We start from the raw sequence: 23,350 nt of genomic DNA on the forward strand, positions 1-23,350 counted from the left end.
CCTCCTCTATCTCAGAAAATACTAACTGGAATTCCTAAAAGTTTTGTATTTATAGTTTTTTTATCCAGTTAGTATTTTCTGAGATAGAGGGGGGGGGGGTCCGATACTTTATGAACACCCTGTATACTAAAATTGCAAAAAATTGATGACAACTTTGAACTTTTATATGCATGTCAACAAAAGTAAATCAGTTCACATATGCTTGATTTTTCACGTAAGCACAAACGTGCACGGTTCTACGTATATATAGAATAGTAGGAATATTAAGAATCTGATTCATGAGGATGTACAAGTGCATGAATACATAGATATGGATCTGTTGCAATTCTACTTTACAAACACTTAGATTTTCGATGTAGTAGAGTGATGAATGCGAGCAAATATATGAAGATGCACTGATGTACATGCACGTAATACGTGCTTTACGTATTTGCAGAAGAAAAAGTAGAATATGGTAGGAATATGCGAAAGAGAGAACGAAAGAAACAATAATTTTACATTTACATATAACAAATTGTAAAGTACGACACTGCTTCTTAGATATATTTTCATTTTATAAGCCGTACTTTTCCTTAGACATATCTAGAATAATTGTGTTTATATCTTTTCTGATACCACACATATGTTTAAAGTAGTAGAATTTTAGTCATCACAAGTTAGTTATTTGATTATAATTTTTGGGGGAAATTCAGCAATATTAATTTCTTAAATAATACAATTAAAATATTATATCAACATTTATTTATGTATTAAATAGTATAAATACGTTAAAAATATTAAGTTTGAAAAAAATAATCTACATATTATACATCAATCATTACGAATATATTATTGATGTATAACATATTATTTTTCGAACTTATAACTTTTGATTATTTTTTGAAGAGGAAAAAGTCAATTAAGTTGCATTACTAAATTTTTCTCTAATATCGAATTAAAAGTCTCAAAGTACAGAGATGTGAAATATAAACGAAAGAGTTATTCCATTACTTTACTTTGAAAAAGTAATCTTAGTGTTAAATATAAAGCACAAGTTGTACAGCATTGTTGATTATTCAATATAAGCTGACGAAGGTACAGGAATTTTCAGCACTTTACTGTTACTAATATTTTATCGGTTAGCTGCAAGCCGATGAGAACTTTTCATCGCCGCTATTTCCTGAGAACTAACTTTCTGGCAGTGAAAGATGGCTCTGTTCGTAGAAAATACGATGATCACGAGACGCTTGGGAAATCGAGAAAACAATTTTCTGCTTTTTTCGGAGTAAAATAAATCGTAGAACGGAATAACCAGTATAATTAAACATTCCGTGTATTATTTAGAAAATTATTTTAGTTTAGATTTTGGGTTAAAACTTTAATTAATCTATTAATATAAATGAAATTAGAATAGAATCCAAATAAAATTATAAATTTTTGGTTAATAATTAAAAGATGACAGAATTTTTTATAAATTTGTACCTTGAGTAATGATTCTGAAAATCTTTAATTAATAGTTTAAGGTCAATGGATTAAAAACAAGTATTACTCTCCTTTTTGCGTAAAAATTGACAACAATATAATACAATTTAAAACAAGAGAATTTTTATATTATATTGGCCACTGAGGGCGAAAATCCACGACGCAGGTGCATCGAAAGGCCTACGGTGCATTTTGAAATTGTGTATTTTCAGATAAGTTGGATTGGCTGCAAAGTTTGTGCAAAAATATGCGGAAGCTGGATAGACATGCAAACTTTAGTATTAGTGACAACGGCCGCATTAATGAAGCAGTGCTTTTATATATATGAAGTTGATAGGATCGGAACATTTTCCTCTTTCTGGTTAAGTTAACGAATAATTGTGATAGAGATCGTCAGCAAACAAAAACAAAAAGTTTACGCCTAGAAAGTTTGAAAGAAAATCAAGACAGCTCAATCAAAAGATGTATAGAGGAGTATGGATGAAAGATCAAAGCCAGATTATCGCCATGTATAACGTTTGGAAAAATTTACATATAGCCACAGTGTTTTCAATCAATATCGAGATAATCAAAAGTCTACGTTTATAAACATATTAAAAACGTACTGCACAAATATAAACAGAAACGTACGTATACGATGTCGAGAAAGGATGAAGACCGTTACTATTGGAAGAACGAATTGTTTTAGACTGCCACCCTGAAAAGAACTTCTATAACGGACAAAGTGAGATTGAAGAAAAGAGGATAACTCCCGTATGTAACGACATTGTTTGAAGCACCAAGTGTTTACGGAAGAGTGTGTGGAGAAACGAAAAAGAGAAACGCTTCACCACTGCAATCTCGTTTTGTCAAAGAAAGGCAAAGCGAGTGAATCAACTGCAGCAAGAAATATTAGTAGGTTCGATGATTCTTTCTTTCATCGATTATTTTCCATTATCCTCTTCATTAAATAATATCGTATATGAATGAATCAATTACCTCTTAATTATTATTTTACGAGGCAAAATAAACTAGAATATATATAATTCTTAAAGAATCAATTAATAACTACCTCCCTACCCCTTCTACAAGCGATAGACGAATAAACTAATAATTATTCCAAAGAATAAGAAAAAAATCCAAAATTTATAAAAAAAACAAAGATTTTCCAAAAAATTGGAAACATCGATAGCAAGATTAACGTTTACATGCCTCGAGTTGAATTGATGCAAGTAAAAAGGCATAATAACTGCAGTGGCAACGTTCAAACTAGCGCATAGATCTTTTGACAACGTCGCTTACTAAATCGTCACAGTGTGTGGATTGGGGCGAATCCTCGGCTACATCGGCGGACGACCGTCGGTGGGGGCCACCAACATGTCGCAGTCCGGGTCAGGTGGACTGAGCGACGCTCAAGGACAGAACCAGGCTGGACAAACAACGGACAGTCAACAGACAACTTGCCAGAACGGTCGTGCTGAGCCACTCGCTGACACCATGAAGCAGGACTTGTCTAACGGTTTCGAGAATCGAACGTTGGATTACGAGAGATTTACTCAAGAAAGGATACAGCATACCTTAGCTACCGGACAAATTCAGGATCAGCAGCCGCAGCAACAACAACAACTTGTTCATCCGATAGCGCAGTATCCGTCAGGAAGAAGACAATCCGTAGGATTACCGGAAGATAAACATCCCTCAACGGGTCAACTGCCACCCCCGCCATATGGTCAAGATAAAAGCAACGCGGACAGGGCTCAACATGTGTCTCAGACCAGCACTCAGACGGTACCGGTGCAAGTGCAACCACAATTTGCATCTGATTACGATCAAAATCAATATCCGCAGATACGAGGACAATTTGAGATCAGGTCACAGATGTATCCGCAAACGCAATATTCCGATAGAGCTGGTTATGTAACGAGAGATGTCACTTATCGCGATCCGAATCTCTACGGTCAGAGCGGTACAACCAATCCGATGTTCACCGGACAGGGTCAGTACGTAACGGTTCAGCATGGCTCACAGATATCTTCGCAATCTGCCAGTCCACAGCCACCTTATTATTCGGGTATAGTCGTGCCACCACCACCAAGTGGTTATGCTCAATTCAGTACTCAGCCACAATATCCTTATAGTCAATACCCGCAAACGGTCATGAACGCCGTACCGTACAATCCACACGCCAGTGTCTATCCGGCTCAGCAATATCCCAGTCAACAGTCGCCGAATCCACAAAGATTTTCGCAAGAAATCGGCCAATATCAAACGCAACCGATCATTCAGCCGATCGCTCAGAATGTGACTCACGGAATCGCTATCCAGACGACGGAGCGACCTTGCCGAGGACCAAAACCAATGGTGCCGCCTCGTGGCAATTCCAAAATCACCACTCATGATCCTGGACATAGAAAGTCTGCTAGCGTCGACGTGCCGGCATTGCAGAAGGCAAAATATGAGTCAAATCCGATTGCTCAACAGGATTCAATTCATCGTAGCGATGGCGCCATTATTATGACGGGTGCGTCAATCGGTCCGGATGGTCCGGATAGAAGATATTTGACCACAATTAATCAAAATCCTAGGACAAGACAGGATGGTTTGTATGTCGATACTAATGGTGATCAGCCAAGCAGAGAAAAACTAGTCGATACAATTGCCACTGAGTGCGGTTTATACGTATCTAAATCGGAGCATAGAAAATCCATTTCTGTCGATGTGACTACCAGCTTCCAAAGACGTAACGATACAATAACATTTACATTTCCTGGTGATGGTAATCAAGAGATTATGTCAGGAAGAAAAACTACGACTGGAGTAGATGCGAAGAGAGTCGAGACTAATCAAATGTTCCCCGCCGAGCAAAGAAGGTTGGATACGAGTCTACGTGTATCGCCAATGGCGTTTGATACGAGACAAGAAAACAGAAAGAGCATTTCGGCCGATAGAAAATCCGAATGGGGTAATGTGAGTCCGAATCAAAGAAATGTCATCCCTCCAGAGAACAGACGCTCAGATTATTTCGAAGAGCACCGAAGATCACCCATGAATTTGGAAGGTAAGAGAATGGAGGATGTAAGAAGATCGCCTATGCCGTTTGTGCCAATTCGCGAAACGTCTGTTGATCGCGCCGGACAAAAAAGTCCTTCTTTTGTTAGCCAAAATTTTGAGAAAACTAGACAGGAGCTAGCAATCTGGGCAGAGCAACGTCAACGGCAAGAACACGAAAGAAATATGATACAAGGTCCAATATTTACAACAAGTCCTCGTTCTCGTAATCCGTCGGAGGAAAGGAGAGATATCAGATCAATTCATCCGCCGGATGATCGCAAAGAATCCAGAATGTCTCAATCGGCCTTTCAACCTCTTCCTAATATTAGTCAGAGCACTATAATGGAGCAACGTCGACATTTAAGACACGTTAGCGCTGATTTGACAAAACATATGGAACTCTCGAGAAAAGATTTCGATGAGCAACCCATTACAGGTTCCGTAGTAAATCTCGGTTCGGTAGTTAGTACTGCTTCATCGCAAAGAGCCAGTCCGAATCTTTGTCATCAATATCCAGCTCTCAGCGAAGCAAAATTGGACACAAAGACCGTGTTAACTGTGGTTACTGATTTTGGTGAGACTACCAGCAAACCAATTGATCAAATCGATCATATAATTCACAGTCGTAAAAGTCACAATACCTCATCTAACTTGCTCACTCACAGTAAGAGCCAGACGGAGAGCTTACAGAATACATTGGAAAATCAGATTGAGAAAACAGACTCTCTTCACGCTCAACAACAGCAATTACAGAATCAACAAAGCCTCGATTTAATATCCGAAAAGCTAAGCCAGTTCGAGCGTCAGCAAAGCGACCTCCAAGCCAAGTTGCAATGCCTTCAGAATCAAAATCAGATTTTGGACAAAGTAGCGCAATTTCAGCATCAACAGAGCGACTTCCAAGCTCGATTACAAAGTTTACAGAATCAAAGTCAATTGAATGATAAGACTCATAAGATATCCAGCGATTTTACGCAACCATTGACAAGCGATATCCATCAGGTTCAAGCGAATTCTCTTTCGAATCATCAAGAACAGTCATCAGAAAAATCTTGCTCGACTCATCAACCAGTGCATGGTCTTCACCAGACGCTTCTAACTACGTACCCGCAGAACACCACCCTTCAAGCCTGCCAGTCGTCTGTGTGCGAGAAACTGACGTCTCGTGTGCAACACGACATTTCCGATCCGAATTCCATTCAGATACCGAACATGTCGCAAATGCCATTACCATGCCTTCCGCAATTCGATCGTGCCGACGTGTCGCGTACTTCGTTTTCCCAGTTTCACCGACTTCAGTGCCAGATCGAGAGCCACGAAAGTGCTTCAGCGACGAGTGCCAGTTTACCTGCCAGCTCTTTCACTGGTACACTAAAGAAGATACCACCGGAGAAACCACCACGGACGTCCTTGATAGTGCAGTCACCAGAAACCGAGGTAATATTTAGAGAACAAAAATATTTATATTTGTATTATTTGTATTCTCGGAGATTATCGAAAATTGGTTTAAATCTTATGTAGAAACATATGATTTTTCATATTTAAATGAGAAAAATAATTGTGGACTTATATATTGATTATTTTATATTAACATATTAAGCATAAAGCATGATCGAAACTTTACTAATTGAAATCGCAAATTCTAATCAAAGCGGTAAATAGCGGTTCACTTTAACGTCTCGCTTTTGCAGTTAAACTCAAAGTTTTTTTGAGCGAACTGTATGGAAAAAGCTCCCTTTATATTATCCAGAATGTTGGAGAATACAAGCTCGGCTTGCGGCCGAGGAGATTGCGGCGGGTTGATGGCGACGGATGGTGGAAAATAGAGATCTCCACTTGCAGTTTTTGTCGCGGCAGCCTAGTGGAATAAACTTGTTAGATATCAAACCTGATGTTGTCTTTGAAAACTTCGTTACGAGCCCTATGTACCTTTCGTTCCATTTTCCGTGTCTAGTTTGTAGTCTCGATGTTTCTGTCACAATTATAAAACTCAATGCACCAGCATCGTCTGACAGTAATGTTACTCGGTCAATCGTATATATGTGTTGAATAGTAAATATGTCAGATTTTTCCATTTTGCAAAATATACATTCACATATAAGTTTTTTTTATAAGCTTTTAATGCTATTGTTTGTTGTATAAAAAACGAAGTTATCTCATTTTTTCAAAGAATGGAAAAAAAATGTTTAAAAATAATATAAAGAAATCGGATATGAGTCGTGCAATGTTTTAATAACAGCTATTATTGATAATACATATGATATATTCATTACATCTTTGCAAAATTAAAGATATTACTCGAAATTAAATATTTAAAAAACGAATGAGGCTTTTATCGTTATTGTAGAATAATACTTTCTTATAGTTAACTAGAAAAAAATATATCTAGAGAACAAAATCAAATTCTGTATACAACTGGAAGATAAAAATGTTATTTTAATATTATAAACACAAGCAAATAGCATTAATTAGAATATAGTTATACAAATTTGTGTTTTGATTATAATTTGTTTGTCTATTACATATTATTATACATTATTAACTATATTGTGTATTATATTATTTGTAGAATAGACACATAATGACAATAGACATTGTAACATATCTATGAATGTATCTCTATTTTCTATGTAATTTGATTATCATTTTTATTTTTATTTTTTTTTTTCTGGTAAGTAATTATGAAACTGCGTACTACAGAAATGATCGGTAGAGTTTCGAAAAACGGACAATTTTTATTGTTTGAATGATGTTATTTCAAGAATAAACAGTTTTTTTTAAATAAATATATTTGTTAATTTCTGTTTTATAAAAATATTTTCGTGGCATAAAAAATTAAATAAAATTTGCTAGAATAGAATTTTGTACGTGTACTTGTGTGTGTGTACGTACTCCACACACACATACACGCACACACACACACACAAAGTTCTATTCTTTCAATATTGCAATAATTTCAGTTTCATTGAGCATTGTAGAAAAAAATGGTTTAGAGCTTTTTGACTAAATTTTTTAAGGAAAAGCGCTATATGTATATATATATATATATATATATATATATATGTATTCGCATATGAAAATTTTAACATTTACCTATCCAAGAAATTATATCTTTTGCTTTAAATTGCAAGCTAAACAATAAGAAATTTACCTATAAATTATTATGATATTGTGATATGTTGCCGTTATTGACACATTTAAGTTTTTTTTCATGATTTTGTCGGTCAAATAATAAAAAATTTACCAATAAATAATATGCAATAAACAATTTTTTCTTAATTTCTGTTATCTAATTGTCCATTAATAATACAAAAGTATTATGCAAAAGTATATTCAAAGATTCTAACACGTTCGCAAATGGATACTTATTTTTCCAGGTAACATCGAGGACATATACATGTGATAATGAGGTATTCTCTCTCTCTCTCTCTCTCTCTCTCTCTCTCTCTCTCTCTCTCTCTAATTCCTTCCATACCTTCATTTTTGTCTAACATTCCACCTCACTGTACTCTCCCTCTACGTGTAGGATGTCAGTGCTTTCAACCAACGAATGGAAATTCTATACGATTTGATACATTCATCTCTCGACCAAGCTCAATTCTATAAAAGCATCGTTATCGAGGAGTGGGCTTTTCAAAATCGTTTCTTCCAGAAATTTATTTACACAGACTCGTTTCATTCGCTGACATATAAATCTGGTTTTACCATTCGTCGAATAACACATAACCATATGTTTTTCAATGTATTTTTATGAAATCGCATAAAATTGCATTGAAACATTCAGTTATTGAAACATTCATTACAAAAATAACTACAGAATCATTCTTACTTATTTTTTACACATTAAAACCATAAACTAATTTTTTCTAAATAATTAATGAAAAAATAATTATTTCTTAATAACAAAATATGATGAAATTGATATGTGTATAAATTATTTCGCATGATGCAAGATTGATTTAATAAAGGAAAAAAAAGGTTTCTAGGTATGAAAAAAATCGTGTCATGATTGATTTAATGGACTTTAATCGCACTAAAGTTAAAGTTAATGGACGAAATTGTTTTGCAATTTGTTTGTTTTAAACTTGTACTTTTTAAATTAAGGCTCAAATTAAGTGGAGAAGTGTTATGAACAACAGTTCATCATGAATTAAATATCAACAGTAATTTCACGTGTCGTGTACATCAATGAAACGACATTGCAGGAATGAAAAGAGTGTTTGGGATGTTGAAGAGATAAAAGGACGAAAAATCAATCGAAAACAGACAATAAACCTTCTGTCTTTCCCGTAAAAACGCTTCGATATCCCCTTTATAACGTACTTCCCTTTACTGACATCGTTCGGGACTTTATAAGCACCTACGAACTGGCTAACACGTATCGTCTGTGTTTCTCGGCTCGTGATTAAAAAAAACGGGAGCAAGCGCAGCGGATTGTTAAATTACATGACTTTAAAGTGTGTCAGCTACGTATAATAATTACAGTACTGCGACCGTATCCTGAAATACCTTTGTCCTGAAAATACTGTTTTCTCTCGAATAGAGAGCATAGAGTTGCGGTAAGCGAAAAACTACGCGATGTGGAATCAAACAGGATCAACGTCCTCAATGGATTTCTGAAATTCCCATAAAAATCCCGGCCCAATCCCAATAACCGGAATTTATCCTTGCACCATGCGCGGCTATAGAGTTTACTGACACCCTGAACTTGCGATGCGTGCCACACGAAACGAATAGAAATTTAGATGAGAGTCCAACCAAGTCCAACTCTGTTCTAACGGTATATGTATACATATACGCATTTTCATCATTTTCGCCAGCGCGTGTAAAAGTACCTAATATCTGAAAATTCCTTTCTGTAAAACTCTAGCGTCTATTTTTTTTTTGCGCGAACCGAATTTTGTTGTGCTTTTGTTTCGTCGGGATGAGATTACTGTACCAATCGATTGTGCGAGCTTTTACAATTCCATAGTTATAACTTGCTAGCGGAATTCCGAGCGTAACTTTTCATCGCCACTTAGCACAGTACTTATAAATTGAGATAAACGATTCCGGTTTATGTGTCATCGGATTTACAATAATCATCCCTGTTAGAGAGACAGAGAAAGAGAGAGAGAGAGAGAGAGAGAAGGGAGGGAAATACTTTTAATCCATATATTCGCGGCGAAACATTTTAACTGACTGTTTATTTTATTTCGATCTCAGATTACAAGATTGAACATTTCCATGTACGCGGATTAGCTTGGATTTCTTCTTCGTGCAATTTTACGGACGGCCACGCAAATAATTCGAGCCCTCATCGTAATTGATGCGCAATTCGACGTTTACGCGCCTTTATTTTTCGACCACTGTCAGTTCTCTTTTTCTTTCATTATTGTGCTGATTCGATTTCAATATTTTAGAAACAAACACGCGTACACAATCGTAACCGACAGTAACTCCATGAGAAAATATCTTGTGGTCGTTAAACTGAAACTCTTCTCTTTATAACATAATTTCAATGACCTTTTAAAAAACTGTCTTTGAAAAACTCTAGTAAAATCTCTAGTAGGATCAAATATCTCGGAAATATCCTGGTTTTCAATTCATCACCGTTTTTGAACCATAATACACGTTAATATGTACAAAATATTTATTAAATAAAAGTATTACGGATGAGAGTTAAGCAGATTTAAAACGAGGTACATTTAATACAAGGATAAAGCTTGGCTTCCTGTATGAGATGGTAAAAGAAAAACTAACAACACTATGAAGTGCATGATATCCAAGAACGACTTTTTATTTGATTTATGCCAATTATTTTTCATAGTATTGCATAATGTACTGCAGATAGAATCTATCGAGTTTTTATTCGATAAATTTGTCTTTCTCTGTATTTTATTTTTTGGATTCAGTTTTTCCAAAGCTAGATTAATCAGAAAAAAATTGACATTTACTAAAAAAAAACTTTATAATTTTTTAGTATAATTTTCTTTTTAAATAATTTATTTATTTACTAGTGATTAACGAAATACTGGAATTTACTATTTTCATTTATTTATTCTTTGGAATAAAACATTCAATTTACCATAATTTTTCCTTAGTAATTCTTTTATCATCTAGAAGTATTTTTATAATAAATCAAGATGATTACAATGCAAGTGCAATTGTATACTTTCGCGCAACAAGAGCATTGCTATTCGATCGAAAATTCAATTGAAAATACTCAGAATAAATGAGCTATTTTTGCTTATATCAATATTATTGCAGTTGATGAAATGTAATTTAATGTTGTTAACAATAATACAAAAGTTATAAAGCGAGAATATATGTATATGTATTTGTCTGCTACAAATTGAAAATTCAAATAATGGAGAATTGTAGAATTACACATTTCAGAATTATATTGTCAGAAAATGGCCAAATGTAATATTATTATTAATATTGTTACTATTAGTATTATTATTATAAATTATCATTATTGATATGATCAAAATGTTTCCGGATATTATGCTAAACAGGAAATAAAATACGCGACCGTGAGTTAATTTATTCACGCATTTGAAAACATACATGCAGATTGACATGTCATTACCTACATTCAACGGATTACGGACGTTTTACAATCATTACGTCGCAATAAAATATCATATTTTTTGTCAGTCTTGTATTAATTATTGCAATCTGCAATAGGCACGATCTTTCGCGTTCATAGGCTAATTTGTTTTCTGTATACGCTCATGGGAAATCGACGATATTGCCAGAAACGAGTGACATAATGAAAACGCTAATTACAATTGCGGAACCGCAGTCCGAAACAGCAGCTTGGCACGTGCAATCGGGAGCATCGAAGCACGTAATGGATTAGTCAGGATTAAAATTTGATCAAAACCAGGACCAAGCCGAATAATTAACCATGCATCTATTGTCTTCCGTGTATAATAATTATCATCTTCACCATTTCCTCGATTGCTTTTCACTAATTCCTGAAAGTCTTCTCTACTATTGTGAGAAGCGAGAATAATTCGAGATTTATTCTTCCAACGTACATTGAAAAAAATATAATTTTCCACGTGATAATTTTGAAAACATTTGCGATTGATGAAGCAAATAAATGTGAACGTACATTATATTGCAGGAAGCTTTCTCTCGTTTTTAATCAATACGCTTAGATTAAATTAAACAATCTTTTATTGATGATTGACTAACAAAAATGTTCAATGTATTTTGCAAATCTATTTTGTCATTTTGTCATCACGGATATTTTCATGTAAATAAACTCATTTATTTTAATATCTAACGCACCAAATAAATTGTATATAATTATACCTTTATTTTTTCTTTAATTATAGTTCTATTATAATCACAACAAAATGTTAAAATTCATTTTTTCAAAAATGTTAATTATACTTTAGCGAATTTATTTTTGTAAATATTCCAATATTAATATTTTTTAATTGTTATCTGGATTTTTAGAATAAATAATAATTTATAATAAATAATAATAATAATTTTTAGACTTTAAATAAAATCAAATTTTATTAATCTCAAAACTAACATAACTATTCTTTTAACTTTATTATTGTTAAAGTTGGTGCCTTTTTAATTGAAATAAAATATAACAAAAAAAATTTATAAGATACGACTTTTTTGTCTTGAATATTTAAATAAGATTATTTAGAAAATACTGAATGTATTGTATAAAATAAAAAATTGTTATTAATAGTTCAGCAAATAAGTATTTAGAAGTTCTATTACAATATTTTTTAAAAGAATGTTACCCTTTGCCTTAATTGATCCAATCTGAACAAAAAAGAAATATAATGTGTAACAAAAGAAAAGAAATAGTAACATGATTCTTCCATCATTTAGCTGGATTTATGGTTGTTTCTTAAGAATAAAAAATACGAAAGAGATTTTGCTAAGAAATTTTTTAGTTTTTATATTTGAATTAAACATTTATTTGAAAATTTATTAAAAATGTTACAATTTGTAATGTTATGCTAATAAATCGTTTTTTATATTAAGTTCTCAGATAGTGATATATTTATATATCAAGAAATACAATATTCGCAATCTTTGAAGATGTCACAAAATAGAATTTAAAATTTCTATTTCGTTATGTAACACATGCACGAACATTGTTTCATTAATGTCTGCAAACTCTTGCATTTGGAACTGAAATTTGCAGGCGAAAGTTTCTCCAGCGCTTTGATTAGTGCACGTTAAAATGAAAGCACTAGCTCAATGTGTGTGCTATGTGTAATTAAAAATTTATCGACAATATTACAGCGACCGAAGGAAAGTAGAGTTATACTGAAATACTTAAATGACCAGTGAATTTTTAGTCTCGATTGCGATATTTTAACTTTTGAATTACGTATTTCACTAATTGATATGATTCACGTGTCAAAGGTATAGAAAATAAAGTAATATATACTTGATTTATATATAGCGAAATGGATGAAACAGATAGATTGAAGATACAGTTTTATTATCAGTTTAATGACCAAAATCTAGTTTAGGGTCGTGTAAGAATACACATACAATTATTAAATTAGGATTGTTTTTCTGCCGTTATACAACGCGTACGTCCAGTTAATTTCTCAATTATTTATTATATGGATTTCTATTTAATTTTCACAAAAGATCTATTTACTGGAAAATTATCAATTATCAATGTTCATAATTTATTATTTCATTGCGAAATTTTGTGTTTGTTTTATATTGTATATATTAAAATGCGAAATTAAATTGTATTATTATTTCGTATTAAGTTACATTTTTGATGGAAGCTAGAAATTATTAAAATATTTTACTAGAGAGGACAAAATGTGCAGAAAATGTGATAGACAGAACGAATCGCGTTAAGCTCGACAAATTGATATTAAACAGTATACGAATGCGCGTGAACGCGTCTCTCTTGTCCAGAATCAAATATCATCTGCTTTCTGTAACCGCCTAAAGCACTCGCTGTAACTGAATAATTATCCGAATGGCACATTGGAGACGCCAGAGGCTTCCTCCGCGAAATGGAATTCCCGTTTCCTTTGTACGTGACCTGCCGATGGATTTTCCCGAACGTTCTGATACCCAGAGCTCTCGCGCCACATTTCATTCTGATTGATTTGTTTTCAATTCGAATGCTCCTGACGCTGACTCAAGGCTGAATTAATCCTTGTAACGATATAGCCTAACCAATTCTTGTCTGTCAACCAATCGGCAACGGATTTCGCCTGAGACTAATGTCGAAGAAATATGTATTATATGCTGTTAGTATTTTGTTAGATATCATTGATGGATAAATTAAGTAGTACACATAAAAATATATTAATTATATATTTATTACTTTTTAAATATTGTTATTATTTTTAATTTAACGGTTTAATTTACTTGTTCTCCAAACTCATTAAATGCATTTAATTTGTACACTTTTTTTCTATAAAATGTAGTTAATGTATGCTCAGATTAAGTTCGCTGTTAAATGCGTTGGTAAAAAAAGCATTTCGCGATGCTGTCACGTAATCTGGAACGCGTTCAAACAGAAAATAATTATACGGCATATCTGCAGGTATCGGCAGGTCGACTTAATGCCATTACGAGTTAATAGACCGCAATGCCGATAAATTCGCCGGTAAACGCCCGTCGAAACTTCTCGCACGAGGCGGAGACTGGTAAGCGAGAAGAAAAAGTTCAATCAAAGGAACTCGATGCAAGATGGTGTTCAGCTGCACCGACGCGCCTTCGTTAGGCAATTGCAATTTTTCGTCCAAGTTTCTGTCTTATATTTGTTCCCTTTTTATTTTATCACAATTTTATCTTTTTTTTGTTTTTTGCTTCTTCGGCTTTGTGGTGCTTTTGACGTGAATCGCATCTCGACAGTCAAGTAAATGGGAAAAGGAAAGAGTGAAAGCAAAATGGTAGGAAACATTGGAGAAACGAGAGAGATGAAAAAAAGTTGAATAAACGGATAGGTTAAGAAAACTGGATAATTCGCAATTACTTGAAGTAGGTCGAGTCGTTTTAAAATATTATATTTGTGACATGACGTGAAATAAGAGCGCAAGCAAATAAGCGGAAAATTTGGAATAATTACGAATACAGTAATGGTGGCCAACTATACTGCCAAATTTACCATCGTTGGTGCGAGAATTAATATTGAGGCTCACAAAGCTTAATTATTTCCTCGAAAATTTCATTGCGTATATATTTTTCACTTTAGAGAATTTAAGACGCGTAAGCTTAATTGCGTAATTTTTACGCTGAAATAGCCACGCGAGAGCATCGACTAGGAAGAATTATCCTTGCGTCTAATACGAGACGAAGCTAGGCGAATATTTGGCTGTGTAATTTGCGCTCGTCGGTCGCTTATTACGTGATAAAATGTAAATGACGGTTTAAATTGGGCAGCGGTTCCAAGTGGAAATGTAACCGGGGAAGTGTTCAAGTCCGGTTCCGTCGGCGTCCTCAGTTTACGAGGCAATTTTCAAGATTCAGCGCGACCAGCAAAATCCGTGAGCGTCGCAGCTATAACGGCGTTGCAGTTGTCGCGGTTTCGCCGGCTACAATTGCGGGGCCAAAGAGTAGGGCCCCGCCACTCATGCTGCATTGGGTAGTCGCAGCAATTGAACTAATTGCCAAGCGTAATTATCCGGAATTAATCGAGATAAACCGCTTAATTATCACGTCTCGTACAAAGCTCGTTTATTTCTCAGTATATCTGTTAGCCGATTTTGGACAAGCAAAATGCCGTTAAATGCGCGCTAATTATTATCAACATGGCATCGAAGCGTCGAAACTAACGGGGTAAAATGTTTCTGCTTTAAACGACATAGAAAATTGCAATCTAAAGATATTTAAATGCAAATTCGATGTAATCAACATGTCTAGTGTTATTTTAGTAAATATCAAATTCTTGGATACCAATATCTTAGAATTATAATTTTGCGTACAGATTTTTTTCTTTAATTAGAATATATTTTCTCTACAGAAAGCACATAATCCTTGGCGAATTATGGAATGGACAAACTTAAATAAATGTCTAAACCATAATTAGAAAAAGTTGAATTTTTGTATTTTCTGTTACATAAAAATAAAGCATGCAAAAAAACTAGGAGAGAATTTCGCAAAAATCGAGGAATGAGTGCTTTGTCTATTTTAGTGAATATCTGTGAAAAGAATGGAACATGCGTTGCAAATACAGCGACAATCAGTACGAATAAAAATGCATATCGACTCCGAAAACAGTTTAATCAACATCGGAATATGGCGAGAGCGATGGCTTAATTAAATCGCCGCGAGATACACAATTGTTTTGGTCGTTTTTGTCATTTTGCCAGGTTAAGTTCTTAACGTGAAGTTATTTGACCCATTCCACGGTATCGTTCATAACATGGTCGCGATACGAAAGAAACGAACACGTTCCGGCAAGCCAATTAAGATTTACGAATTTCCAGCAATGACGAGCGTCCACGATGATACCGTCCGGACCGACATTTCACCATGAATTTATCGTTTTATCGTTTGTAGTGTCGTATCAGCGGCGGCGATACCGTGCAAAAGGTCGCTTTGGCGCATCCGAAGCGGATTTATTTGCGACCCGGAAATAGCCATGAGTTTGTATTTTGATGGCGCATTTTACGACAATAATTCATCGCGGTTTGTTGCTTCACTTTCGAGACTAAACGTATCTTCTGCCGATGTGACAACATAAACAATATGATTTATCGAATTTAACATCAATCGTTATGAATTTATTGTCATTCCGTTAAGATCTTTCTCTTTTCTTGCAGAGTAATCGCAGCCAACCAGCCATCGGATTGAAACAGACGCCGAAAGCGCGGGTAAGTGTTTATATGTATACTTTTTATGCAATGTATAATTGAGACGTGCCAAAGCAACACGTTGTGTTATTTTTTTAATTTGTGGAAGAAAGGGAAAATTTATTTTCTAGAAAACTATTGTTTCGAAAAGATTACTTACTAATGGTTAAATATTCTACAAAAGATTACTGTAATCGTTAAAAATATGAGCAGTCAGTCTTTGCAAAAAGTTTTAATTAAGCTCTAATAAAAAAAATCGTTTTAGTGATTAAAATTTTAAAATATTGTAAGTCCAAGTAAAAATAATTGCATTATCCATTTTTCTTTGTTTGTAACAATACTTTTTATGCCAAATATTAATATGTGACAGAACACAAGTACTTACAATCTATTCATACAATGCATTTGCACAATTTTGGCACTTCCAACATTTTGCTGTGGCACACCTCAATTATTTTTCATTTTGAATTTATATGTATATCCATATTTATTATATTAATTTTAAATTGAAAGAAATATTATTATATTAATATTAAACTAAAATTTATATTATTTTTATCATGTGCAATATATTGTTTTATGTTGTATAACAGTAAATTTTGATGTATATATGTATATATACATATAGTACATATTGCTCTACCATTTGTTATCATAATTGATTATGCACTTTAAAAAAAATTAAAAAATTTCTACATAAAATGTACCTGGAGGAAGGCAAATGATAAATTAGAAATGGGCTGTACTGTCCATAAAATTTTCTACAGCAAACTTTTTATCAAAAGAAATCTAAGTATGACTGGAGTATGTTGATTATAAGAATAAGCAATCTAAATGATATACTCAGCTTGGCAATAGGCATAGCTTTACATTACGTGAAGACATAAGTTTAAATTCAAATTTGACTTTCTACTCCACAGCCTATTTTTTTCACTGCGTGTGCGACTGTTAAAGAAGTAGAAAATAGAAAGCGCGTATTTATCTATCTGAAAATATTATTGGGAAAATAAAAGTAGTGCTCATTTGATGACATGTAGATTTTAATTTTAAGAGAGAAATTAAATCGTACGTATTCTATGTATTAACATATTTTGATTTACATTTTTGGAGGTTATTATATTAATTGTTTCCATTATTTTTGAAAATAGTAATATTGTGATGATCAATCAATTTCTATGACAGTAATTGACTGTGAATGAGAAAATCTGTTAATTTTCTTTCTCTTTCTCTCTCTCTCTCTCTCTTTCTTCTTGTTATAGACCTTTTTGTCCACTACTCTTTCCCTTATGTACTTTTTCACCCTCTCAACTCATCCCCTTCCGTCAGTCAAATGAAAGTCGAAGGACTCGGAAAAAGGGAACGCTGGGAATGCGAACGGTAATGTCGACGGAACGACGTGAAATCGCGCGGTGCAATTTCGTGAGATTGCTCGCTGAGGCAACTTGCCGGGAGGACTATCTTCGTGGAAAAGAGCTTCTTGGGAGGGTGCGAGGATGCGCGTATTTTTTTCTTCCTTTGCGCGATTCCAAGGCGTGTTTCGTTCAGAAAGGAAATACGTAGTAGTAGAATTTTATGACAGGTCAGTTGTAAATATCTATCATCCACATACATAATATTTATATTATATTCTAAATTTTTATCACGTCATTTCATTAACCGTATTAATTAATATTATGTATCGATATCACAATCATTTCTGTTTTTAAGCGTGTGAGGTATATATATATATATATATATATATATATATATATAACATTTTAAATTTTTTCTATTCTGCGTGAGACATTGCATGTATGATTTATTGCATTTTACGAGCTTAGATTGATGCATACTGCATCGTCAGCGATTGGTAACTATCGCAGGTTGGAGGCTAGGTCCCTTAGTCTAATTTGACTACTTGATAGGATAAGATTGTGCTCCCGAGGTTATATCATCGGCATACATAAGGCGCCTATATATATATATACGGGAACACAGAGGTGGTAAAGCGTATGAAAGATTAATGAATTTATGCGTATTGCTGCAACCTACATTGCATGGTATTTAATTACCAAGTAATTAAAAATTAAATTAGTGAATTAAGCAAACTAATTACATTTTATATTTTACGAGATATCTTACTATCCTGAGGTAAACTAGATTTGTTGAAATTAAGTTAAAGGTTTTGTGCTGCTCCTGTAAAATTCTCTGCAGAAAATAAACATAGATACGTGCAAAAAATGCCTACGAATAGCGGTACGCTGCTTTATAATTGTATACTCCCAATTTTCTACAATTTTCAACTCCATGACGTGATGTTTTTTCTTCGTTTTTATCGTAACAAGCTGAAAATTGTCACAACAATAAGCTTTTATTTATATATCTCACATTAATAATATTACTTTAGATATTTTATGTGAAAAAATAATACGTGAGAGAAAGAAAGAGAGAGAGAGAGAGAGAATGTGTGTACGACATTTATCATACGTCCATTATTAATTACATCTAGTCTCACAATTAGAAACATTCAGAAGGTATTATAAAGTCACTTAAAAAACATCTAAATCTTTCTCTTATCTGGAATAGTATGTATTATTATGGTATTACTATTAATGATTATTAGCCAATATTGAAATCAAGTTTTCCATCAATAAAAATTATAATTTTACTAATTTTTTGAAAAAATAGTTTTTTAAAAAATTCACTTTATTAATAAATAGTAAATAAGAAATTATTTGTTGGATCCTTCTCGTTCTTCAACGATTTGTTGAACAAAACTCACGGAATGTAAGATCGTTATGTTTATAGTCTCAAGGGACGTAAAGTACCTGCAATATACAGGATAAGGTAACCCGAGAGATAAACCGTGGAAATTAAGAACAGCGGCACAGTTAAACGCACGTACCTACTCGCTAACTGTAGTTCCGCTAACACGTTCTCCTATTTTTCGTATGATGTGCGTCGCAGCCTGTCGCAGTATTTTTTCCCAGATGACAACGGCTGACATCCTCGAGCCGTCCAGCATGTTTCACGATCCCGTAAATTTATCTCGTTCTATTCTCTGACATTTACCGAGCGCGCTTGACTCAGCTCGTTATGTTCAAATCTCAAAAGCGATTCAGCTTGTTAGTTCGAGACTTTCCGATTTAGGATCGCTCATCTCATTTTATTATAACGAAAAAAATTAATCATTATTCTTACTAAAATATATCTCTATTTCCCTAAAATTATGCATAATTATAAAAGATATATTTATGGTATTTTATATTCTCATTTGAAATTCTTTGATTAATGCGCAAAAAAACTAAATTACTCAATTTAATATGAAATTTTTTGGATGTTATTATTTATAAACTTTAATCTTTTTTTTCTTCTATTCTTTATTATTTATTAACTTTACTCCCCAGTTTTAAATATATTTGTAACGAGTTTAGTTCTAAAATATTCATATGTTTTTAATTATACATGACTGAGAAATATCAATTTTTTGATATTTTTATTATGGGAAAATTTGCTGTTGGTTCAAATGTCCATGTATGAAGAAAGATGTGGGAAGCTTTGAACACTATGTATGTGTTTAATCTAAAAATATATCTAAAGTCTCGACAAGAAATGCTACCAGGCTTTTGCATTTTCTTGTGTCTCTTTTCCTCGCTCTGTATTTTTCTTCCTTTATGTCGACGGAGCTACCACGTTCTACTTTCTCGTTATTAGATCTCTTTTCTGCTTCTAGTGTATCTCGTGACAAGATGCAATGATTTGTCGTATACGCCAGTACTTACAATGATTAGTGTTTGCTATGTTTTCTCTTATTGGATTCCGCATTCCCTGCAGTTAAATAGCATACCGCGCATCGTATATTTCTTGGTAACGTAATGAATTAGTCGGTTTGCTAATTACAATTACAAATAGCTAGGTGATCTTCTCGCAACCTCACCGAGTGTCGTTATAACGGTGTTTTGCTTCTACGATAATTCAGCCTTTCCTCAAAGTCCCTCGCCTTCCTCTTCTTCTATATGCACCCTTTATATACTCCATCACCTCATAACGTGCAGGTAGTCAAGTACGTAGGATATAATCTTGCACCGTGAGAGTCGATTGAGTTTCCTATATTATGTTCGAACTTGTTATACTTGGCGATCGTTCGCACGCAGAGTCACGACTAGAAGGAAACTTCGAAACTGCGAATTTAATCTGGCTGTGCGGTACATCGATCGTCAGAGTTAAGGTGATCGAAATGTTTCTTGAATGTTTACATAGAGATGTATTCCCTGGCAAGTCATATATATTCTCGACACGCCGGAACTCGTGTTATCCAGGAGAATACGACGTTGCGGAAACCACGGATTGTATTTTGCGTTCGGTTCGTAACTTGAAGGATACATGCACAAATCAGAGTTATTTCCTCGCTCGTATTCCGTGATAAAATCGTTGATGCTAACCGCTGTGTGTTTGTCTCACGAAATGTCAAGTAAACGAGTTCCGTTACGGACCTTTCAAACTAGTGTTCTCCAATTACACGTTGCTATAAAGTAAAGTATAACTCACTACGAAAGTTGGTTTATATTAGTTAATTAACTTGTACATACGCGTACATATTAAACGGCGATATTATATTTTCATAATCAAATGTATCATGAAATTATCTGTTGAATTTTATTGGAGTTTATAATTCAACTCTATAACTCTTTGACTTCCTTTTCGCAGTATTACACAAATTATTCATAAGAAATATTTATTATTATGCAATTAGTACTTGTTTCATAAGAATATTTCATCATTTACGAAAAACATCGTTACTTTTCAGCAACAAGATGCATACCACTTTATCATTGTAGAAGGAAGTACTCGTACAAGCAAGCGTTGTACTACGTTCGTTTTTGCGTCTTTCAGCGCATTGCAACAGCTATGTAACATTCAAGAAGCTTAGCTTCTTACTTTACTCTCTACCGATAGAGTTACTAGAACGAGCGTACATAGGAATACATTCTTTAGCGGGATTTGTATCTTTCTGGTGCAAGCTCCATATAGTATTCACCTTCGTAAATCTGTTTGCGCCACAAACAATACCTGTCACACTTTTCCCGGCATACCGATTTGCAGAATAAAATTTGTTATGTTTGCAGAAATTTCTTTTACAGTATAGACTATAGAGAATATCAAATCAGTCATCTATCAACTTTTATCTGTGCATATTAAAATAAAAAACAATTTATCTCGCTAGTGTAACTTTTCAAATAACTGATTGATACCGTAATTGAACTTCTTACAAGAGATCGTGCAACTTGCTAATAATTTGTTTAAAATAATTGAGTACTGTGACAAACTTTTATTCATTTAATTATAGTAGCTACCTTTCACACGCTTGTTAATTGCTTTACTTCAGTCTATATTTACATTTGAACTTTGCCACGAGAAAACATACGTCGTTTTCTGTCAACTTGTTTGATCTGCCCATTCTAGGTGACAAGAACTTTAAGAAACGAATGTGCGATCTTTTCTTCCTTCCGCGGCGCATTCATTTTGTAACACGCTCGTTCCTTCCGTTGTATTTTGCGGAGTAGCCGCAGCTGCCGACCGGAGGAAAGGCCGATAAATCTCAACCTGCAACGGTAGAGACCGTTGTAATAAACCACCAGAGCGACGAAAGCCGTCGGCACTAGCTCCGTTTCTCTTTGCGGGTATTAAGGATGCAAAAACGTATATTTCAAAATTCACGAAACGTTGCCCAAGTTAGACCACAACACTAGTCGTGTCCCTCGAAATCGTAGAATCTCACACGACGTGAAGAAAACTTTGGAAATACGTTATACAAACTCAAACTTTTTTCTTGATCGTAGCTGGCAAGATCCTGCGCTTTGGGAAGAAAAGTACTTTCCGATTACAAGAATTAAAAAACTTTGCCATTACTTTAAAACTCTGCTATCAATAAAGATCGTGAATTTTATCATCAATCTTGTATTGCGGATACAGATTCGTGAAACTCCGTTTGTATTGCGATTTTATTCTTGCACAAATAAGACATTCACACGTGAAAAGTGTAAACAAAGCTTTCGAGTCGATCTATATTCGTTACTATCGAATGGTACTTTCATCAGGTATAGAGTTCAATGCCTTTGTTTGTTCTGTACGCGTTCTACATCCTCGCTGTAGAACATTAAAAAAAAACTTCCAATGAACTTTATCTTGATTCATCACGAGAAATGTTGTTGTGATTGAGAAAATGTATTTTTCTATTTGTTGAATGACGTAACTAATTGTAAGTGAAAGATATCCTGAAAGCAAACACTAAAACAAATTTAAATGAACATAAATTAATTTTAAGACAACAATTGTAATTGATAAAAGATTATTTATTTTTAATTTTTTCTATTTTTTTATTCAATATTTCCTGTAATTTTTATTTTAACTAAATAAGATAAATCTGTCGATGACTACTTCGCCTTTATCGTGTATTATTATTTCGATTAAATAGCAAATTATTTATTCAACCGTAATATTGCAAGCACATAAACAAATCGACTGCTACGGTTAAAGTTGAATTATCATCTTGAAATCGAAGGCATGCGCCATTGGATTATATCAAGTTATTTCCTTCCGTAATTTGTACAAACTCTGTTCGTGTTTAAAATAAAGGATAATATTTCATCAAAGATAAAAGTAATAAAAATAAAAATGGAAGAGAATTTATCGATCACAGCGATCAAGCTGAAAAGTAAAAGTACATTAACTGTGTTTTTTTCAGTGTAATCGTAGTATGTCATCGTTGGCTTGCGACTCACAAAATGTTATTTGAATGCTTTTAGAAACAACAAATGAGACAGGAAATTGATTAGTATTGTAGATAATGATAACGACATGACAGCTGCATATATTAACAAATAAACGTATAATTTAAGCCAAGTTCATACAAATCATGACATTATCGAAATTGTTTCATTTTAAAAATTTGAATAAATTATTTGTAGATGCGTATCTCGTTTGTATATAATTCCCCAAAGATACATTCATATGTTATGTAACGCGAGAGTCTAATATTTTATCCTCTCGTCCTTCACACACACACACACACACACACA

General features: G+C 33.7%; 1 protein-coding gene across 2 annotated transcripts in view; it reads left to right on the plus strand.

Moving 5' to 3' along the window:
• The window catches only part of LOC105451989, a 282,408-nt gene that overhangs the window by 33,700 nt on the left and 225,358 nt on the right, over positions 1 to 23,350 (plus strand). For both annotated transcript variants that reach the window (XM_011692746.1, XM_011692747.1), the window contains exons 2-3: positions 1,674 to 5,928; positions 16,263 to 16,313. In XM_011692746.1, coding sequence (XP_011691048.1) covers positions 2,818 to 5,928; positions 16,263 to 16,313 — 3,162 coding nt within the window. In that variant the 5' untranslated portion in view covers positions 1,674 to 2,817. The remainder of the gene's footprint in view (positions 1 to 1,673; positions 5,929 to 16,262; positions 16,314 to 23,350) is intronic.

Source organism: Wasmannia auropunctata, unplaced genomic scaffold (genome assembly GCF_000956235.1).
Source record: "Wasmannia auropunctata unplaced genomic scaffold, wasmannia.A_1.0 LD336039.1, whole genome shotgun sequence".
NCBI lineage: Eukaryota > Metazoa > Arthropoda > Insecta > Hymenoptera > Formicidae > Wasmannia > Wasmannia auropunctata.